Below are 20328 nucleotides of genomic sequence, written 5' to 3' on the forward strand. Positions count from 1 at the left end.
ATTCTTTCTTTTATTCCATTCGAAGATCTAACGATAGTTAATGTTACCATACTGAATTGGCCTATCTTTCAGCTTAGCACACAAAAAAAAACAAGCATCTAGCGCAATAATTCACGTCACCATAAATAAAAATCTCATCGTACTCGGCGATAGATGAAAAATTGAAAAAAATGTAATAACTCCGAAAATACGAAAAATCGCATAACACACATGGGGGTGATTCGGATAGCCCTCTAAGTCCTCTACCTCCCAGCTTCAGTATATCACTACTTTTTGGGACACCCTGTATAATTATATTAACTGAAAAGACGTGAAATCATGAATATCTACTAATATAGTATGTGAATTTTTGTTCACTTGTGATCTTAAAACACAGCATACAATTGAATGAATTTAATTCAAAGTACCCACAAATATGGCAAATTTTTTCTCACAACATTTTAATAGAAAACACAAAATGATAACCACAGTGTAATAACAGAAGCCATACACTATTCATCTTAAAATCAAGAGAGCAGTGACAAACGGGTTACATAAGTCTCGTGACAAAACAGAGTTGCCTTTTGTCACTACAAATTAATTAAACGATGTACAAGTTGTAACAAGTCGTAAACTATTCTGGCATTGTTATAAGTTACGACTTCATTGGACAAAAATATATAATACAAATGGCTTCTCCTGTGGTTTGAGTTTTTGATTAAACTTTTTGTTATTCCACCGACCGACTTTCAGATAAATTTGTGACTTTTCGTATAGATTTAAGATATTTTTTTATATATTTTAGTATTAATGTAGTGTGTATTTAGTAAACTGTTATTATCTTAAATTGAGATGTGTAATATAACAACTCAATTTATCAAAAACGCAGGTTAAAATAGTAGAGTATCTACGACCTACGTCTTTAATTTTAAGATATTTATTCAAATGTATTCAAATATTCATTGAAATTAGTTTATAGTTGCGTAATAATAAGGCAACGCAATGTATAATGTATAATATTATTTCAAAGTTTCCAACTGTTGTAGAAAGGTCAAGTACTTAACAATTTAGCCCTTAATCTGTACGATAACAATCATAATGATTTGAATCTTCTAATTTTAGAGACATATTTCATTGAAGATAATCCTGTTATATAACAAGAATATATTAGAAATTTATTGACATTTCTAAAATACCTTCAAAGCCAATCATGCCAATTGTTTGACGAACGAAAAATTTCATCTTTTATTAGGATTTGTCTCAATTATCTTTCTATTTTGCTTGTTTCTTCGCCTCGAATTTTCTTTCCGATTTCTTGTTATAAGCTATCAAACTTTATCAGTATTTTTTGATAAAACAGATTCTTTTTATATTTTATACTTTATCGGCCACTTTCACAGCTTGTTAGTCTACTATTAGATCACAATTGTTAATTTTATCATACTAAAATTGGTTTTTAAATAATACAATATTTACATAATTTAGGGCAAACTTGTATTTACTAGATAGCAACATCTTATTCTAGATTCCTTTTACCAACTAGAACCGAATCTAAATAAGTCGAATCGCCATTGGTCGTTTAATTTTAAAATTCAATTTCGAACCCGTGTACAGCACAGAGTCAAAACACATTCGTTTCGTTTACAAATGCTAAATTTTTCAAATCTACGTTCTAAGTCAAGCGCTTGCATCCGGACTTCTGATTAAAAAAAATACTTTGCCGTCGTCTCTTTGTGCAGCTTTCAAGTACAATGTTGCCAGCGTATTTTTCCCTTTTTTGTGGCATATATATTATACTAAGGGAAAATAACTATTTTAGCTTGGAGATGAGTTTCACATATTACTTTGGGTGAGCTTTTACAATGCAATAATATGCTTTATACATTAATTGCATTAACAGATAATTTTAACAATAACTAATACATATTGCATGTTCCCTAAAATATGATGTAATGATACATGGATAACTGATCTCTATCGAAATCGATATCTATTGATAAAAATATTTTCTGTGTTAAAACATTTTCTAATTATAACGGCTCTTACACCAATACTTTAACAGCATTAAAATTTTAATGTCACTCCGTATTTATAGTTCTTGTATTTACTTCAACAAATCCAAAGAGTGTCACTCTAACGATAAAATCATATTGTTTCGTATATTCATAATATATCAAAGCATATTAATCACTTCAACTACATGTAGCTGTAACTATAAAGGCTATATTCGCTTAAAGTTTAAAGCCATTTCTGAAGCATTCTGAGCGCATATGGACATCTTTATTCGCCTGCAATAGGCTTATGGTCATGCGATTTTACGATACGATGCCCCTCTACGAATATCACGCGGGAATTATGTTGAAATGTAAAATATTTAGGACAAAATTCTCTGTTATTTTATTGAAAAATAGGTGCGAATGTGTATTTTTTATTTTGTTTTGTTTTACAACGTATACGTTTGATTTATTGGGACACAATAATGACTGTCGATGATCGAGCACAGTTATTTTGAAATATTTAAAATAAAAATGTTCAACTTTCATAAGGTATTTTCTAAGGGTATTTTTATTGTACCTACCTTCATAAAATTTTTTGTTCCAAGATATCTTCACAAACATAATATCACAAATAATTTTAATAACATGAAGAAACAAATTAGTTTTAATAACCTGAGAACTTTAAAATTATAATAAAGTTCCTGTTACAAAAATACAATTTAACTAACATGTTTGCGTAATTAAAACTTCAATCTGTCCATGTAACGAGGTTAAAAATCAACAGCGACTCAATCATCATCATCAATCATCATCATCAATACATATAATAAAATTCTAGAAAAGTGGTGTCTAGACAATGAAAATATGTAAAAAAAATTTAGCAGGGGTTATTACTAAATCGATCCCAAACCCAAAACTGTCGTTAAAATTTTTTTTGTCTGTTTGTCTGTTTGTCCGTTTGTCCGTTTGTCTGTTTGTCTGTATGTTTGAACACGCTAATCTCAGAAACGGCTTATCCGATTTAAATGCGGTTTTCACTAATATATTTTGGTAATCTTCATTTAACATTTAGTGTTTATTTCATGTCAATCAGTTTATAAATAAAAAAGTTATGACCATTTAAGTATTCACGGCGAACATTTGCTAAGGCATTCTATGGTACACTATTATACAGTGTACGATAAAACGTAAGTTATCTGTTATACGCTACAGTTATTTCTGGTGGTGGGGGTGGGGGTGAGGGGGTAAGCTGAGGTAGTAGGGGGGGAGGGGCAAATTAAAATTATGCTTATTTTTAGGTAAATTTTATACATAAAATGTCCTTTAAATTATGTCGTATTACATATATTTTTTAAGCCCCGACGCAAAAAGATGAGTGATAAGTGTTTGACCGCTATGTGTGTCTGTGTGTGTGTATCTGTTTGTTCCACCGTAGCTCGCTAACAGGTAATCCGAATTAGATGCGGTTTTTTGTAAGGCAGCATATTTTCCGACGCTGGTTCTTAGATAAAGTGTATCAAAATCGGTTCATCCATTTATTATACCTACCTATAGGGGTAAAAGTGGGAATGAAAAAAATTAAAGTTGTCGAATCTAAGTCATATATATTAAACTAGATTTCCGCCCGCGGCTTCGCCCGCGTTTTCAAAGGAAAACCCGCATAGTTCCCGTTCCCGTGGGATTTCCGGGATAAAACCTATCCTATGTGTTAATCCAAGTTACCCTCTATATGTGTGCTAAATTTCATTGTAATCGGTTCAGTAGTTTTTACGTGAAAGAGTAACAAACATCCATACATCCATACATCAATAAATCCTTACAAACTTTCGCCTTTATAATAGTATTAAGAAGATTAAGATGAAAGTGAACGTTTTATCAAAATCGGTTCATCCATTTATTTGATATAGGGGTAAAAGGAGGAATAAATAAATGAATTTTATCTGAGGAAAATTCGTATAAGTCAGGAAAATTTTTCTAAGTCCGGAAAATTTCCATACGCCAGGAAAAATTGTATACGTCGGGAAAATTTATACAGATGAGGAAAATTCGTATAAGTCAGAAAAATTTTTCTAAGTCCGGAAAATTTCCATACGCCAGGAAAATTTCTATACGCCAGGAAAATTTCTTTAAGTCGGGAAAATTTAAACAGATGAGGAAACTTCGTATAAGTCAGGAAAATTTTTCTAAGTCCGGAAAATTTCCATACGCCAGGAAAATTTCTATACGTCAGGAAAATTTCTATACGTCAGGAAAATTTCGGGAAAATTTATATAAGCCAGGAAAATTTCTATACGTCAGGAAAATTTATATAAGCCAGGAAAATTTCTATACGTCAGGAAAATTTTCTATAAGGTGGAAAAGGATAGGTTAGGTTAGGTTAGGTTAGGTTAGGTTAGGTTAGGAAAATTTTTCTAAGTCCGGAAAATTTCCATACACCAGGAAAATTTCTATACGTCAGGAAAATTTATATAAGCCAGGAAAATTTCTATACTTCAGGAAAAATTTCTATAAGGTGGAAAAGGATAGGTTAGGTTAGGTTAGGTAAGGTTAGGTTAGGTTAGGTTAGGAAAATTTTTGTAAGTCCGGAAAATTTCCATACGCCAGGAAAAATTCTATACGTCAGGAAAATTTATATAAGCCAGGAAAATTTCTATACGTCAGGAAAAATTTCTATAAGGTGGAAAAGGATAGGTTAGGTTAGGTTAGGTTAGGTTAGGTTAGGAAAATTTTTCTAAGTCCGGAAAATTTCCATACGCCAGGAAAATTTCTATACGTCAGGAAAATTTATATAAGCCAGGAAAATTTCTATACGTCAGGAAATATTTCTATAAGGTGGAAAAGGATAGGTTAGGTTAGGTTAGGTTAGGTTAGGCTAGGTTAGGAAAATTTTTCTAAGTCCGGAAAATTTACTATTTTTCGATAATATATTACCCATGTTTTATACCTAACCTAACCTTAACACACGCACACACACACACACACACACAGAAACCTAACTATTAGTACATTGAGGTACCTATTTTTGTTGTTGAATAGCCGAATTTTTTTTTTGAAATTTTCTGAGAAAAGAGAAACGAAACAGCTAATATATATATATAGTTTTAAACAATTACTAACCTAACCTAAACACAAACCTAACTAATAAATCGTCACACAGAAACCAAACTATTAGTACATTGAGGTACCTGTTTTTGTTGTTGAACAGCCGAATTTTTTCGATTTTGAAAAATTTCGAATTTTCCGAGAAAAGAGAGACGAAACAGCTAATATTACGATTATTAATTTCGTGGGCAGAAATAATTTAGTTTTAAAAAGCTAACCTAACCTAACCTAACCTAACCTTACCTAACCTAACCTAACCTAACCTAACCTAACCTAACCTAACCTAACCTAACCTAAACATAAACCTAACTATTAAATCGTCACACATAAACCTAACTATTATTACATTGAGGTTCAAATTTATGTCTATCAAAAATTAACGCCCTCTTTTGTTGTTGTCGTCGTTGTGTTGATTCAGCTTCTTATAGCTTTTTGTGTATCAGTTTGTTTGTTTGTTTGAACGCGCTAATCTCGGGAACTACTGGTCCAATTTGAAAAATTCTTTCGGTGTTAGATAGCCCATTTATCGAGGAAGGCTATATCCATACTAATATTATAAATGCGAAAGTAACTCTGTCTGTCTGTCTGTTACTCAATCACGCCTTAACTACTGAACCAATTTGCATGAAATTTGGTATAGAGATATTTTGATACCCGAGAAAGGACATAGGATAGGTTTTATCCCGGAAATCCTAACGAAACGAACGGGGAACGGGTTTTTCTTTGAAAACGCGGGCGAAGCCGCGGGCGGAAAGCTAGTTTATAATAAAATCCGACCAATTTCCACGTCAGATAACTATAACTCGAGAACGGGCAGTTAATTAACTCGAACTAGTCTTTAGACAATCGAGCACTAAGAAACTGTCAATCTCCAGTTTCAAAGATTATAAATATCCTCTAAGAGATAGCAGTAATAATTAATGACGTCATAAATCAATTTTCTTCGTCTTTGTAATTGAAGCATTTCATTCTAAATTAAGTCGAATTTGTTCGAATGTTGTCACGTCTCGAATGGTGAATGAAGATTTGGAAACTAAAGTAATTAACTCAAAGTTTACCTTCCTCTCTTATCTGAGAGACTTTTATCTTTTGACTACAAATTGCTCTAGATTGGCATAATGATGTCACATGTTTATGTAATGGTTGGTTTATACAGGTTACCTTCACATGAGTTGGTTGGTTTACGTAACTTTTCGGTAAAAATTGCGTTGATTGTAATTTGATTATAGTAATGGGAATACGCTAGGTGTGCAATAATATTGATTTATATTCTTTTGGTGCTAATTGTTTATATATTAATGCGTACAACTGCAAATTACTCAATTGGCTTTAGTAATTGTTATTATAATGATGATGAATAGTTATTTTACATAACAATTTTAGTTGCTCTTGTATAATAAGTGCCGTAGCCTCTTCTACATAGATATGACATTTCAAATCCCATCAAAGATGATAAATAAATGACCTAGTTCCATGGATTTACTACTTCAATCAAATTGCAAATATGTATAGCGTGACAGGCAGTGACACAAAATGCTTCAAAATTTACGTAGCCTATGTCAACTACGAATAACATGTATTTTCTACACAACTGTAAATTGTTTCGGGGCAACGAACCGTTATATTTTTATCAAATTGTCAGTTGCTTTTCGCTCTATTGGCTTTTAGAAAGTCACTGGGCGTGAGAACATTCAACCGTGACTACGACTGAAGCCTCAGACATCCGCCTGTCTGGATTTAGACCTGTTTATTCGGCCAACATCTTTTGCCTATAAATAACTGTATTTTTATAGATTAAAGTCAATTTAAAGTGTATGAACAATGTAAGGTTAAAAGTATAGTAATGCATCATGCAAATCAGTCGGCAGTCTAAGATGTTTTAGTGTGAATGCAATTTGACTTTTTATATCTTAGATTTTTATAAACAATGAAATGATGTGAAAATGAAAATGAAGGTAGAAAGGCTTCCATACCTACCAGTATTTTCATATTACAATAAGAGCTTATTAAACTGATTACCAGTATAAACGATTTCTAATAATCACTACATAGTATAAAACAAAGTCGCTTTCTCTGTCCCTATTTCCCTATGTCCCTATGTCCCTATGTCCCTTTGTACGCTTAAATCTTTGAAACTACGCAACGGATTTTGATGCGGTTTTTTTTAATAGATAGAGTGATTCAAGAGGAAGGTTTATATGTATAATAAGATCCATTAAGTAGTGGAGAAGTACTGTTATTTTTGAGGTTTCTAATGTGATGTCGTAAAAAATTACATTTATTCCGCTTACATTGCAAACGCAGGCTGAACCCTACGAGTTTTATCAAAATAATGTACTAAGTATTATACGCATTGAAAAGGTCTACAGAAAAGTCCGCGATGGTATATGTCTATCTCTTATGGATAACCCACAATAACTTTTTTTTGTCATTTACTTTTTACGACAAATAATGGCTAATTTTCGAAGCGATTTTAACCAATACAGCATTAATCCTTAACCAATTAAATACCTTGAATACATTGTTCATTTATTATAGATCTATATGGCCCTTTACACCGTATGATTTAAGTGAATATTTTCGAAGATATTACAGATCTAAAAATTGCGGGACGTAGCGTTTGCGGCGCTACCGGCCGTCCGCTCGGTGCGGCAAGAGCGTGTTCACAGTTTTTCTGTAGTGTATTTAGTATCAGCATTGCACCCGTGCGAAGCCGGGGCGGGTCGCTAGTATCATTATATTATATTTCCTGACTTTAAGTACCTACACAAAATATATCGTTAATATCGAAGTAAGCGACAAATAATGACTGTCTGTTATGTTATAATATTTACCACTATTTTCTTGAAACGTTTTATGTTATGTAATTAGAATCGTTTATTACGTACATTTTGAAAGCATTTATTCCTTCATAATAGGTGTTTATTTTGAAGAATCTGATCAACTAACTAAATTATTGCTAAATCTTCTTTTTACTCTTTCACGTAAAATCAACGAACGTGTAATTTAATAATTATTTAAACTATAATGATGGTAAATATATTTTATAAATCATTATAATTATGTAGTTAGAAAATGACCACATAATATTTAGCTCCTAATCGAGGGATCACGCCAGCTTTATCGTGTCTTAAATAAATAAATTGTTACCAATTTATTTATTTCCTCATACGTCAATAACTTCTCAAATCAGTAAAACATTTCGCCCATTAAAATTCAGATTTCTGTAATACAGTTCTGTTTAACTATTTAACAAAGCGGCGGTAAATCTCACCAATAACATTTTGAGATCGCAGTTTCAATTAGAAACCTTAATTAAAGCTATTTATGGATCCCTTGTACCTATTTAATTCCCGTTAAACCTTTTGCCCATTAAAATTCGGCTCAGTTTTCCTGACCTTAGTTGTAAATATTTTTAATCACTCTGATAAAATAATAGTAATTGTTTATCTAAAGCAAATTCAAATTAAACTCGTAAAATGAAACATTTTCAACGTTAATAGTCAGCGCCAATCAAGGGGAAATGTTAAACCAAAGTTTATTACAAGATACAGGATAATATTTTCACATCTTATCTGAAAAGAATATAATTCTTATATAATAATACTTCTATAAATAAAGATACGTTAGGTATGATATGTTATGTAAAATGAATCACATTTGCCTATAAAATCAATACATAAGCAGCGCAAAAAATTCGTTCCAAATGAATAACATATTCGTACATCAAACAAACCAAAGCACTCAAATGAAATTTCACATCTAATTTTGTGTAGCGTGATGTATGAATGAACGTTTAATATTAACCTTTGAATATATCGTCGATCGTTGTAGAAACAAGAATAACAGGTGTTCCCAACATTTCCCGTAAACACAACTAAGCGACAGCTAGCCGAGCATTCCCTACCGTTATTAAATACACCGACATTACATTATTAGCATATATTTAAATGTATATATTTAAATTTTCACAAGCTGGGGTTGGCTTTCAATGCAAATTGCTATCCAAATACACGCCATAGAAAATGTTATTTCAAAAACCGCACTGCAAATTTTTTGAATACACTTTTGGCGAAATGAAATTAATACGGTAAACGACACTCGAACTATGAAAGGAATTTTGTTGAAACCGACAACTTTAATGAGAAATATTAATTTGTTGTTAATATATTATTTTCTTTTTGTTCCAGGTAGAAGGTATGCGGGCTCAAAAGATACCCGCTGCCTTGCTACTGTTGCTCATCGCAATAGATTCCCTGCACGCCAACAGAAGGAAGCAAAAGGAAAAAATAGTTCAAACTGCAATCAATATTTGCGACATAAGCGACAGAGACTCCAAAGTGCACTGCTACTGCGAAAATAGCCAAGATATAAACGAAGCTATTAAAACAGAATGCTGGGTGTTCAATGGAGGCATAGACAGAGCGGACCCTTTGTGGTCAAGCTTCACTTCACAAATGAACATAGAAACGCTCGCATTCAACGTACGTGCCGATGGGGGACTGAGCTTCGTGCCCACGAGAGTGCTAAGATATCTGCGAAAATTGACGCAATTTAGCATAAAGTACAGCTCGATACCTAAGATTGAGTCATACACATTCGTGAACGTAACATCAGTTCGCGAAATGACATTGACCAAAAATCAAATAGTTGTTTTGAGCAAACATGCGTTTTTCAACCTGCCTAATCTCACAGTACTGACGTTAGACGAGAACAAAATCAAGAAAATCGAAACGGAAACCTTCTATGAGCTCCCAGCGCTACAAAAACTTTTCTTAACTAGTAATAATATAAGCGTCATAGAAGACGGTGCATTCAGGCATCTTGTAAATTTACTAGAGTTAGAAATCGATAAGAATAACATAAGTGAATTAAAAAAAGAATGTTTCGATGGACTTGCTAATTTAAAGAGATTAGATTTAAGAAAAAATAAGATAGCTATTTTAAATTCATTTACATTTATCGAACTATGGAACCTCCAAGAACTATTATTAGATTATAATGAAATTTATATTTTGGCCCAGAGAACATTCGATGGTCTTTCACAGTTAAAGAAATTGAGCTTAAGTCATAATAGATTGATAACTTTAGTTGATGGATTGTTCGAAGGAGTTCGAGGTTTGTCAGCTTTGGATTTAAGACATAATAAATTAAAGAGATTTACATTTGAAAACCTGCGCCCAATTTACGACAACTTAAAACTTCAGAAAAGCTACATCTTTCTAGAAGGTTGGTTGATATTTTATTACGTTATTAATAAGTTCATTAAAGTTAATTTCACATTCACCTCATTCAATAGAAATATAAATGCTCAATTCACTAAATAATTTAATTTTTCAGTGCTTCCTGACTTGAACGAAGAAAATTATACGATTTAAATTAATTAAGTACTTTTCTTTCTCCAGCATTTCTCATTCCAAATAGAATATAAGATTAATAACGATAAATTTTGTACTGAAAATATCATGATTCGAGTTGTATTGAATTTAATAAGAAACGGACTATTGCAGGAAACGACTTCGATTGTGACTGCCATTTGGCTTGGATGCACAAACTACGCCACGAGACGAAGAGTAGCAAAGTTAGAACGTCCTTCGAGAACTTCGTTTGTAAATTCAACTCTGATCTCTCACCAAATTCACACTTTACTTATTACGAGAGGATCGATACTAAAAATAATATAGACAGTGATAAAATAAGAGACGATGTAGACAACACAGATGAATTTCACGACGAAATCGATGAGAGTTATTTGGATGAACCAAAGAGAGTGAGAGGTGATAACGAAAGAACGTTATTACAAATACCCGTGGAGTTATTGCCTTGTCCCGCCGAGGTTAAGAGCGTCACCGACAGAACCTACACTTACCCATCTCAAAACGAGGCGAAGGATTATAGGAATCTCATAACAACATCGTCTATTTCGCCGGTCGGCATAAATATTTCAGTTTTCCTCCTATCATTACTTTTATTGTTAGGGTAAGGATAAGTAATAATAAATATTTTGCGATATTTGTTACGCTTCACGTCCCGATTGAGTTTTAGGGACGTTTGATTTTATTCGGCCTTATGAGTTTGCTCTTTATATTATTTGATCTTATAAAAGTAAATTGGATTCCGCAGTGCATACGGCCGATTTAATTCCTGGATTCAATTACTTTCAACGTCTGAATGCCAAGCTTTATATAAATAAGCTGTCATTTGCGTTAACCGCATTATTATTGAAGAGATTAAATAAATGAGATATTTGTTCGGCTATTATGCACTTTCTATTCAATTGAAACCACAATGTACTCAAAATTACATTCACGGTCTGTTGAATAACCGATATGTATAATATTTACTGTACATATAATTTAAGGGATTTTGTAAAGAAATGTGATATAATTGTAAGAATATTTTTTATTGTTTAAAAACTTATTATGTTTGCGTTGAATATGCTGATTTCCATGGATTTTATCACGATCTCGTTGTAAAAGTATTTTAAAAGTCTTGTAAATATTTGTTTTTATTGTAAAAAATATTAAATTAACATAATGTAAATATATAATTGTAAAATTATATTCATAGAGGTCATCTGTATGCCAATGCATTACCTATCTATAATCAACCAATATTGCCGCATATAAAGCAATACTTCCATTATTAATTTTTTAGATAAATTTAGATAGAAAAATGTTTAATTTAACAAATTCTGTTATTTCAGAACATTAGCTCACAAGCTCCATTGTGATACATGCTATCTATAATTACAGTAACCCACCTCATTTCAGTTAATTGAAATATTCGTCACAAAAATATCCCACGTATTTCAATCCGGTGAAATGTGTTCCCGTGACCCGACCCTCAGGAAAATTAAGGGCCTCAAATTAAAGGGCAAAACTAACGCAGTTAGTGATAATAATGTAGACGTGTGACCTTGTTCAGGGCAAACAATTTTGAACTAAAAGGACTTACATTTAGAGATTTTATCTAAAATAACAAAATATTTGGCATTGCAAGCGGCGCCGTTACTCCATGATTTTATTTGCTATTTGACCTCGCTGTGAAAAAATAAAACTTTTGCTCTACAGCAGTGGGTAATACTTGTATGACTATTTTTCGTTTGCTAGTGCAACTAAAACGTGAGGTTTATAAATTCCTGTATTTTTATTATACAAATATACATTGTTCATATCGTTATTTATATATGTAAGTTTTTGGAGTTTAAAAGAACATTTAGTTTTGACTGAATCTTGTATTGTATTTGATAAAAATAACATCCCTTTGTTCAGTATGTGATTCGGCTATTAATGATTTATTTGCAAAATTTCCCAGAACTGGTGGATATCAATTTGTTATTTCAAAAACTCAAGCAAAAACCATTTAATTCATTATATTCAATGGTATCTCTTTTACAATAATATGTAATTGTGTATTCAGTGTTCGCGCCAATAAAACTTTATGAAAAAAACTATGTTAAAACATCTTGAAGATGGATAAAGGGTGAAAATTATCTCTTACACAATGTGAAACAAGTGAGCAAAAGTAAATATTTTTTTTTTATTATCGCACTTTCGGCTATACAATATTCATATAAAATGAAATTCAATAATCAAAACACAATCAAAACCGGTTAAATACTAATTAGACTTGAATTTTAATGAATGCTTTTGCGGTTGTGGTGAATTTAGAACATTTTCCATCATTGGATGCACAATTACTTTTTCATTTGAGCCTCCTCTGTCCTTGGTTTCAAAATTGTATTTATACAGTTTCCAATTTAAATGTTTGTGATGTTATTGAGTTTAATTGTTACTCGATGAAGCTTTGTAGTGGAACGGATTTTGTTAACTAATTTTTAAAGATTTTGATTGGTTGTTATTTGAGGATTGGATTGTAAAATTTGTTAATTTAATTTTTATAAGATTACTTTTGATTTCATTAGTAAAGTAACGGTAATTGGCAAAGATAGAGTATTATATTATATGTGCGGCTTTCCTTTGATATCAACAATGGATTTGGTGTAATATTATTTTACTTAGTTTATATCACATGAGTAAATAAATAGTACAGAGACTAGGTTTCTTAAGAACGTGCTCTTACCTATTCTGGTAGAGCTATTACAAATTAAATAAAAATTATGTCATGTGCAATCGATTGGTGCGGTTGTATGAAATTTTGTCTGTGTACTATTTAGTGTACATGCGGTTTGTTTATATACTTCATCATTGGTTACAATTTTGATTACTTAGATACATGTGTAACGTATTCCTTGAAATAGTAACATTATAAAATGACTAAATTTTTGATGTTTTGAATATACAATTTGTGTCTAATCCAATGTTATATTATTATCAACTGGTTGACCTGTCTGACCGAAATTATTATGAATAGTTAATTTATCGAAATAGTTATTCAGAGTATTATTATAATTCTATTCATAAATACACGCTTATTTTAGCAAATATAATTTATTTGTGAACGGTTTGCCAATTAGTAGATCATTTAGTTATTTATGATCTCGGAATCAATATTATTATTAGTTCATGGTGTTAACTCCATTTATTGAATTGTTAATAGTGATTAAGTTTTAATAGAGCAAATATATTTGTCAACGCGCCCGTACAGTTGAAACTCTTTGTAAAGTATCTTTAAAATAATTTCAATAAAGGTTGATGTTAAGAGAGATTTGTTTTATTTTCCAACTGAAATAATGTAGGTATTTTATGATTAAATAATGAACATAAAGGATAGAGATATTTTTTTAAATATCTTTACATAAGTAGGAACATTCTTAACTCTAGATCTGATCACTGATCATTCTATTTAAATAAATGAAGATACCAATTCTTATATAATACAAAAATGCGAAGGTCTGAATTAAATTTGAGATGAAAATTTCGTGGAAATGTACACGATTGAAGACATGGGGCAAAGCTAGTACATAATATATAGTACTTACATACATAAATATGATAGTTATATCAGATGCCAGAGCTTTTTAAATCTAAATATGAATATACAATATATAGGTCCTGGTTGAAATTGAAGATTTTATCATTTATTATCCAAGCTGAAAACCCTATATCTATTTAAATAAATCTCGCAATTTGTAGATGAGACAATATTAAAATTATGATTGCATCAAAATTCTCTGAAGAAAAAGTAAATAATGTAGTTCTTATATTTAAAACATCCTTACAAAGTTATTGTCAAATATTATATCATCTAACTACCTATATTACAGCCAGAATGACTTTCTCCGCACACTCAACAGTTTAAAACTTCATATAAAATAATAAAGTTTGCCACTCATCAAAGGTAAATAGTTTTCACGGAAAACTTAGTAAACCGAGCTCCCAACTCCTCACCGCATACGACACACGGAGCTCCATTTCGAAACTAACTCGAACCCTTCGCCTGCACCCTTGCGAACTTTGAGTATAACCTGCCCGAAGTTTTTACGACCCCCAAGGGCCCAACTTTAACACCATTTTAATTAGTTGGCTTCATTCCTGCCGCGAAATTGTCGTTTCACTCGCACTTTATATCATAATGGATGATACGGTACAGTAGTTAGCAACTTTGAGGGGTCTACAGAGCGAGCAGCCTCGCGAAGCATTACATGCGGGTGTTAAAAAAATGAACAGTTAGAGCGAGCAGCTTCACGAAGTTTTATCCGCACGAAATAATTTGGTAAGTGTAGACAGGGCTCGGCCGAAAAAAATGGCGTACGTGCTGTTTGCGGGAGCTATGTTCACATAGACCAAGATGCTTCACGCAGCAATTTCTTCGCGAGGCTATTTGTTTTGTATGGAATCGATCATATATTTCATATTAAATATTTGGGCGATTGCGTAATTACTTAATATACTTAATATATTATGTGGATTCACCTATTTAAAGCTCGGTAAGTGTGGACGTGGTCAGTCGTGAAAAATGGCAGCACACGGGTTTTATACGAGAGTCAAGTTCATATAAACCTAGCTAGTTCGCTTAGCAATTGTTTCGCGAGGATGCTCGCAGTGTGGAGGAACCTAATTACTGAATCTGGAGCACGAGTACACCTGTTTATTTCTTAACACCCGCATGTATATTAACTTTCACCATTAGCTTTTACTGCTACTGATTATTGTTGAACTTCTTTGCGTTTTATTTTTAATACGCTGTGTTTATGAGTGTGCTCATGGTAATGCTTGTTTTAAATGTTGAAATTTCCGGTTTTTATTTTGATTACGATTTCAGGACTATCAACGATTTTTGGTTTGATCAAAGTATCTCTTATAGTTTTTGAGATAGGTTGATTTAACTGTAATTTATTATATTTGCTGCTACGGAACCCTTTGTGCGCGAGCCCGACTCGCACTTGGCCGGTTATTTTTAATATTACAATATTTGAATTTGATTTCGGAGTTTAATGTCTGATGTGATTAGGTAGAATGGATAATGTTATGATAAAGTCTTCTTGTTTAAATGGAATCTTTTTTCATTGAAATTTTTATGTCATTATATTTAAATTTTGTGAAAAAATATCGATTCAAACCCAAAATTTGAAATGTTGTATGTTTAACCAATATTTAGATTGTCTATGAACAGTTTTTAATTTGAGTAGTAGGTATAATATTATTTTTATTTACATTAATTATTAATTTGAGTAATATAACACTATTTTTTTTTTCAGATTTCATCGATTTACGGTAAAAAAACCCAAAAGAGGCAGAAGAAGGCGATTCAGGATAAAAGATTCTACCATTTTACTTAAAATGTACACAGTAAAGAAATCCAGCAGCTATCTTTATTTTAAATTGCTAAGAAAAATCACCCGTATGTTTGTCATGCCTCAGAAAACTTAAAAGTTCGACCTCTCACCCATAACTTCGGCCATATCTCACAAACTCACATCCCAATATTTTTAAGATGTATCTAATCCCATTATGGATGATACTAAGAGTATTTCACTTTATTAAATGTACAGGTATATAAAGATATAGGAGTGTACTGAAATACCTGTCCCCGCTAAGTAATGAACAACATCAAGCGTATTTGCAATAAGTGGGTATTTGCGTGGGCTTCTGAGGGCTTATTCATGATAACATGTATAAAAATAGGAGCAATCGTAATGCTATACTAATTGGTGTTTGTTTATAATTGATTTGATGTAGTGGTTAGTCCTGATTGATTTAATGTGTTAGAGGGAATTAGTTCCGTCCACTATACTATAAAATATGTAGGTAAAACTTGTTTCCGCCCGCGGTTTCGCCCGCGTTTTCAAGGGAAAACCAGCATAGATCCCGTTATGAGTAGTGGAGTAATCAATGTTTTGCTGCGTAGTTTTTTTATAGAAATGTTATAAACTTGGCCTTATCGATTTTGTAAATCCAGAACATCATTAAAATACAGTACATATTATTACAACATTAAATTATATTAGAGAATTAAAATCATTAAAACGAAAAGGTACAAAGTTAAAATTAAATGGGTCAAGAAAATTATTATTTCCCTGCTATACTGGCTTTGCTTTATGCACAAAGAAGTTTGCCATAAAGGTTTTATACACTTTAACAACTTGATTAACTTTGCCAAGAAAAATAATTGCAAAGGCTAAAGGTAAGGTACCTGATAGGTGCTTTAATGCACTTTAAAGTAATTCATAATCTTTATTTACTTGATAGAATTTCATGTTAAATTTCAATTGGTACAAAATAGAGCGTGTGTGCCGAACACACGTGTCAGAAGTGAAACTTCTTTGGCAAGATTCAAAGATACCGAAATCGTCACCTTACTCCATGACGTGACGGTATTGTCATGACGCGACCTTACCTTTACTCTCAACGCGAAGAAGATTTACTTCAAAAATAGCGTAGGTACTTGTCCAGATAAATAAATAAATTTAATATTATAGGACATTATTACACAAATCGACCTAGTCCCACAGTAAGCTCAATTAAGGCTTGTGTTGTGGGTACTAGGCGACGATAAAAATATAATATTTTAATAAATACATATATAGATAATAGCACCCAGACCCAAGAACAAAATATAATTGAGTTCATCACACAAATATTTGCCCTGACCGGGAATCGAACCAGGGACCGTCGGCTCAGTAGGCAGTTACTTTACCACTGCGCCAACCGCGTCGTCAAAAAGATATCTATTGCCTTTCTAATTGCTGACGCCTCCACATTTCCTACGAGCAAATAAAGTTGTCTAAGCTGTTCGTACTTGTAACAATTTAAAATCTTAATAACGAAAGACGAAGAGGAAGGAAACTGAAATATTTTTTTATAAAAACAACATTTAAGGGGCACGGGAACTACAATAGTATAAAACAAAGTCGCTGTCATTTTATATGTGTTTTTTTTTTATAAATAGTGATTCAAGAGCAAGGTTTTAATATATAATTTCTTAAGTTTTAGACATAGCGAAGCGAAGCCGCTTGTGGAAAGCTAGTAAACATAAGTATCGTCCAAAACCAAAATTGCACATATAATTTGTATGTCAAAAATGTTAAATACTATTTAATATGTACGTACATTGCATTCCTGTGGTTATATTAATATATATACACATAAATGCTATGTATGTTGTATGTATTAAATGAGGTCACCAGATATTGCTTACTTGAAATAAGACACAAGCTCACGTAGTCTTATTGCGCGTCCTATACAGGCGCTTATTTTCAATAAGATTGTATAGCATTGTTTCAATGTATTATTATTGTTATTAACAGAATACCAGTTAATTTATTAGTCCCCGTTTAAACAATTTTCTATAGGATTTGGACATACGACATAAACACTCATCTGAGTGAAGAACGCAATATTTTCACACAAACGGCTTTTAATAACAATACAAACGTAATTTACGAGAACGCTATAAAATGTATGAAATATTATATCATAAAATATTATTATGCATTTTGTGGAAACGAATAAATAATTTATAGAGAATAGATTTATGTGAAGCGTGTTGTGGACATAGAAATAAACGGGAAATCACACGGTAAATTGGTTTGTTGTATGGCCTGTTTTAGGTTTGTTTGTGTGAACCTAGTGCCCGTAACTAAAGGATTAAAATAATTATCATCATTGTTTCTATTGCAGGAACCCGGCTTGTCAGAATATATACTGTTTTTAAATGAGCTAGCTTTATTTATTTTTAATTAACCATTGTTTAAAGATCTTTTATATCACTATTTCTATTATAATATAATGATGCATTGCGTAAAATAATAATCTTTATCGTGGCATAATGTATGAAACGTAAAAATATAGTTTTATCCATTATTGTAGGTACTAGTAGGTACTGACAGTCAAAGCTTCATTTCACAACTATTATCAGCCCTCATCGATTCATAAATAGTATATTTCCCCTTACACAATTTTATTATATCAACCACAATATTATGAAGTGTTCCCTAATTTGTTCATAAGCATTACACCCAAAAAGTTGTCAGCTTGTTAATCGTCGTGACCAAAACGAGGTCAAAAGGAAATTAATCTTCATTAACACTCGTCACTTTGATGGTATTTTAGGTGACATTGTTTGAACGCATCTAGTATTAGAGATTAATCAGCGCTGTTCAAAATGTAGGTCAAATATTCAAAGAGATATAATATAACTAAAAGCTCTGTTATATAAGGTCTATAGGATCTGTCCACTATAGCATTTCTTCGTTTAACCTCGTAAGATTGAAATATTTTTGTAATAAATAAAAGAAAGGCTTTATTCTTATTTATCATATCTGTGTTTGTGCGTATGTACACATAGAAAATACAATGCAAGATTAAAAAGCCATCTCATTACAGTCACGAGTATAAAAATAATGTTTAATTTAGAAAGCGCACGCTTTTATAATTAGGTTGTATGGAACGGCCACACACATTTTATAATTAGAAATTAATACAACGTAACAAAAGAACATGAAAATCCTCTCGAAATAATGTTTCGCAAACAATAAAAATTCATAATTACCTTCTGAAAAACAACCGCTAAAGCGCTTACCTAAATTAAATCTATTCCGAATCCGTAAAGTAAAATACAGCAAAATTTCAATTCTATCAAGCGTAAATGAAACGGAGAAACAGGTGATATCTATCTAATACTAGTGACCAGTATGACATGAGACCCTGACCCTTTTGTGTTCCACACACGTGGTACACAATCTATAGAGTTGAAGGGTCCTATATAATTTGGACATGTAAATTTACCCCAGGCACGGGAAATTAGTGAACCTTACTAAAGGTTGAAGACGGTTTACGGGATTATTGGAATTGTTCAAGTTTATACCGAAAATCCTCGGTGAGTGTAGTTATTTTATTGCTAATTTCGTAACTGAAAGTCATTGTTTGAGAATGGGCGAAAAATGAGGAAAATAAATATCCGCTTACGAAACTAGGAAGAGAAGTGACGAGGCGATTGTTTGAGGTAAATTTTAATGGAAAATGTGAAATAATATTATGTGAAATGCGAATGCAATTTTTTTTAATTTGAATACAAAATATAGCACACAAAGTTTAATTGTACCTATCTTTATAATTCTGATACATATAACTGCGACACCTCGACGATTATTTTGCTGTTCAATCTTATTTTTTACGTAGCTGTTCTTCAAATTGTATAAACACTATTTTGTTTCGTCGGTATCTTAACTTAAACAGTGTAATTACCACATAGATTAAAATGAGGTATGTTTCAAACCTAAAATTATATTAAGTCCTTAATTTAACTTTAAAGCAAATAAAATAAATGGAACTTTAGAAAAGACAATATTAGCGTTCACACCGGGTATCAAACAGCTATGTAAATGCAGTGAAATAACAGCTGGGACATCAAAATATTTGCACAGTATTATATTCCTTATTGACACCGGGGACCGCGCTCGGTTACTTTTGGCGTGGTGACGGTAAACGATTCGCGCTAGTCTATGTTCCCGTGAAATTGAATAAAATACCTACCCGTTTGTTCAAGTTTCTTGAATTCCCACTGACAATATTGGTGTGTTCTTTGCAACAATTTTGCAAGATATTCTTTTTCATGACAAGGAGTTGAAAATAACGATAAGAATACGGAAACAATTTTGTATTTCTTTTTTATATGCTAGTCTAATGGTCCCATACCTAAAGAGATGAACAATTGGCAATCAGTTTCTTGAAGTGTTAGCTACAGCAGCTGTATGTAGAATGTATCATCCTATAGAATACCATTGTGTAGGATTAAGCGTTTCGCATAACTGACCCATGAATTGAGCGTATGCGTTCTCTCAACG

General features: G+C 32.0%; 1 protein-coding gene across 1 annotated transcript; it reads left to right on the forward strand.

Annotated features, from left to right (window-relative positions):
- The first annotated feature begins 9271 nt into the window (after positions 1–9271).
- On the forward strand, positions 9272–11095 carry LOC149906893 (uncharacterized). The gene is made up of 2 exons (XM_090103942.1): positions 9272–10307; positions 10589–11095. Exons 1-2 carry the CDS (start codon positions 9278–9280, stop codon positions 11059–11061), a joined length of 1503 nt encoding a protein of 500 aa, XP_089960068.1. The 5' UTR covers positions 9272–9277; the 3' UTR covers positions 11062–11095.
- The last annotated feature ends 9233 nt before the right edge of the window (positions 11096–20328 follow it).

This window comes from Colias eurytheme, chromosome 7, assembly GCF_061535395.1.
Source record: "Colias eurytheme isolate Ceu_HAF_F1 chromosome 7, ilColEury1 Martin Lab GWU primary, whole genome shotgun sequence".
Lineage (NCBI taxonomy): Eukaryota > Metazoa > Arthropoda > Insecta > Lepidoptera > Pieridae > Colias > Colias eurytheme.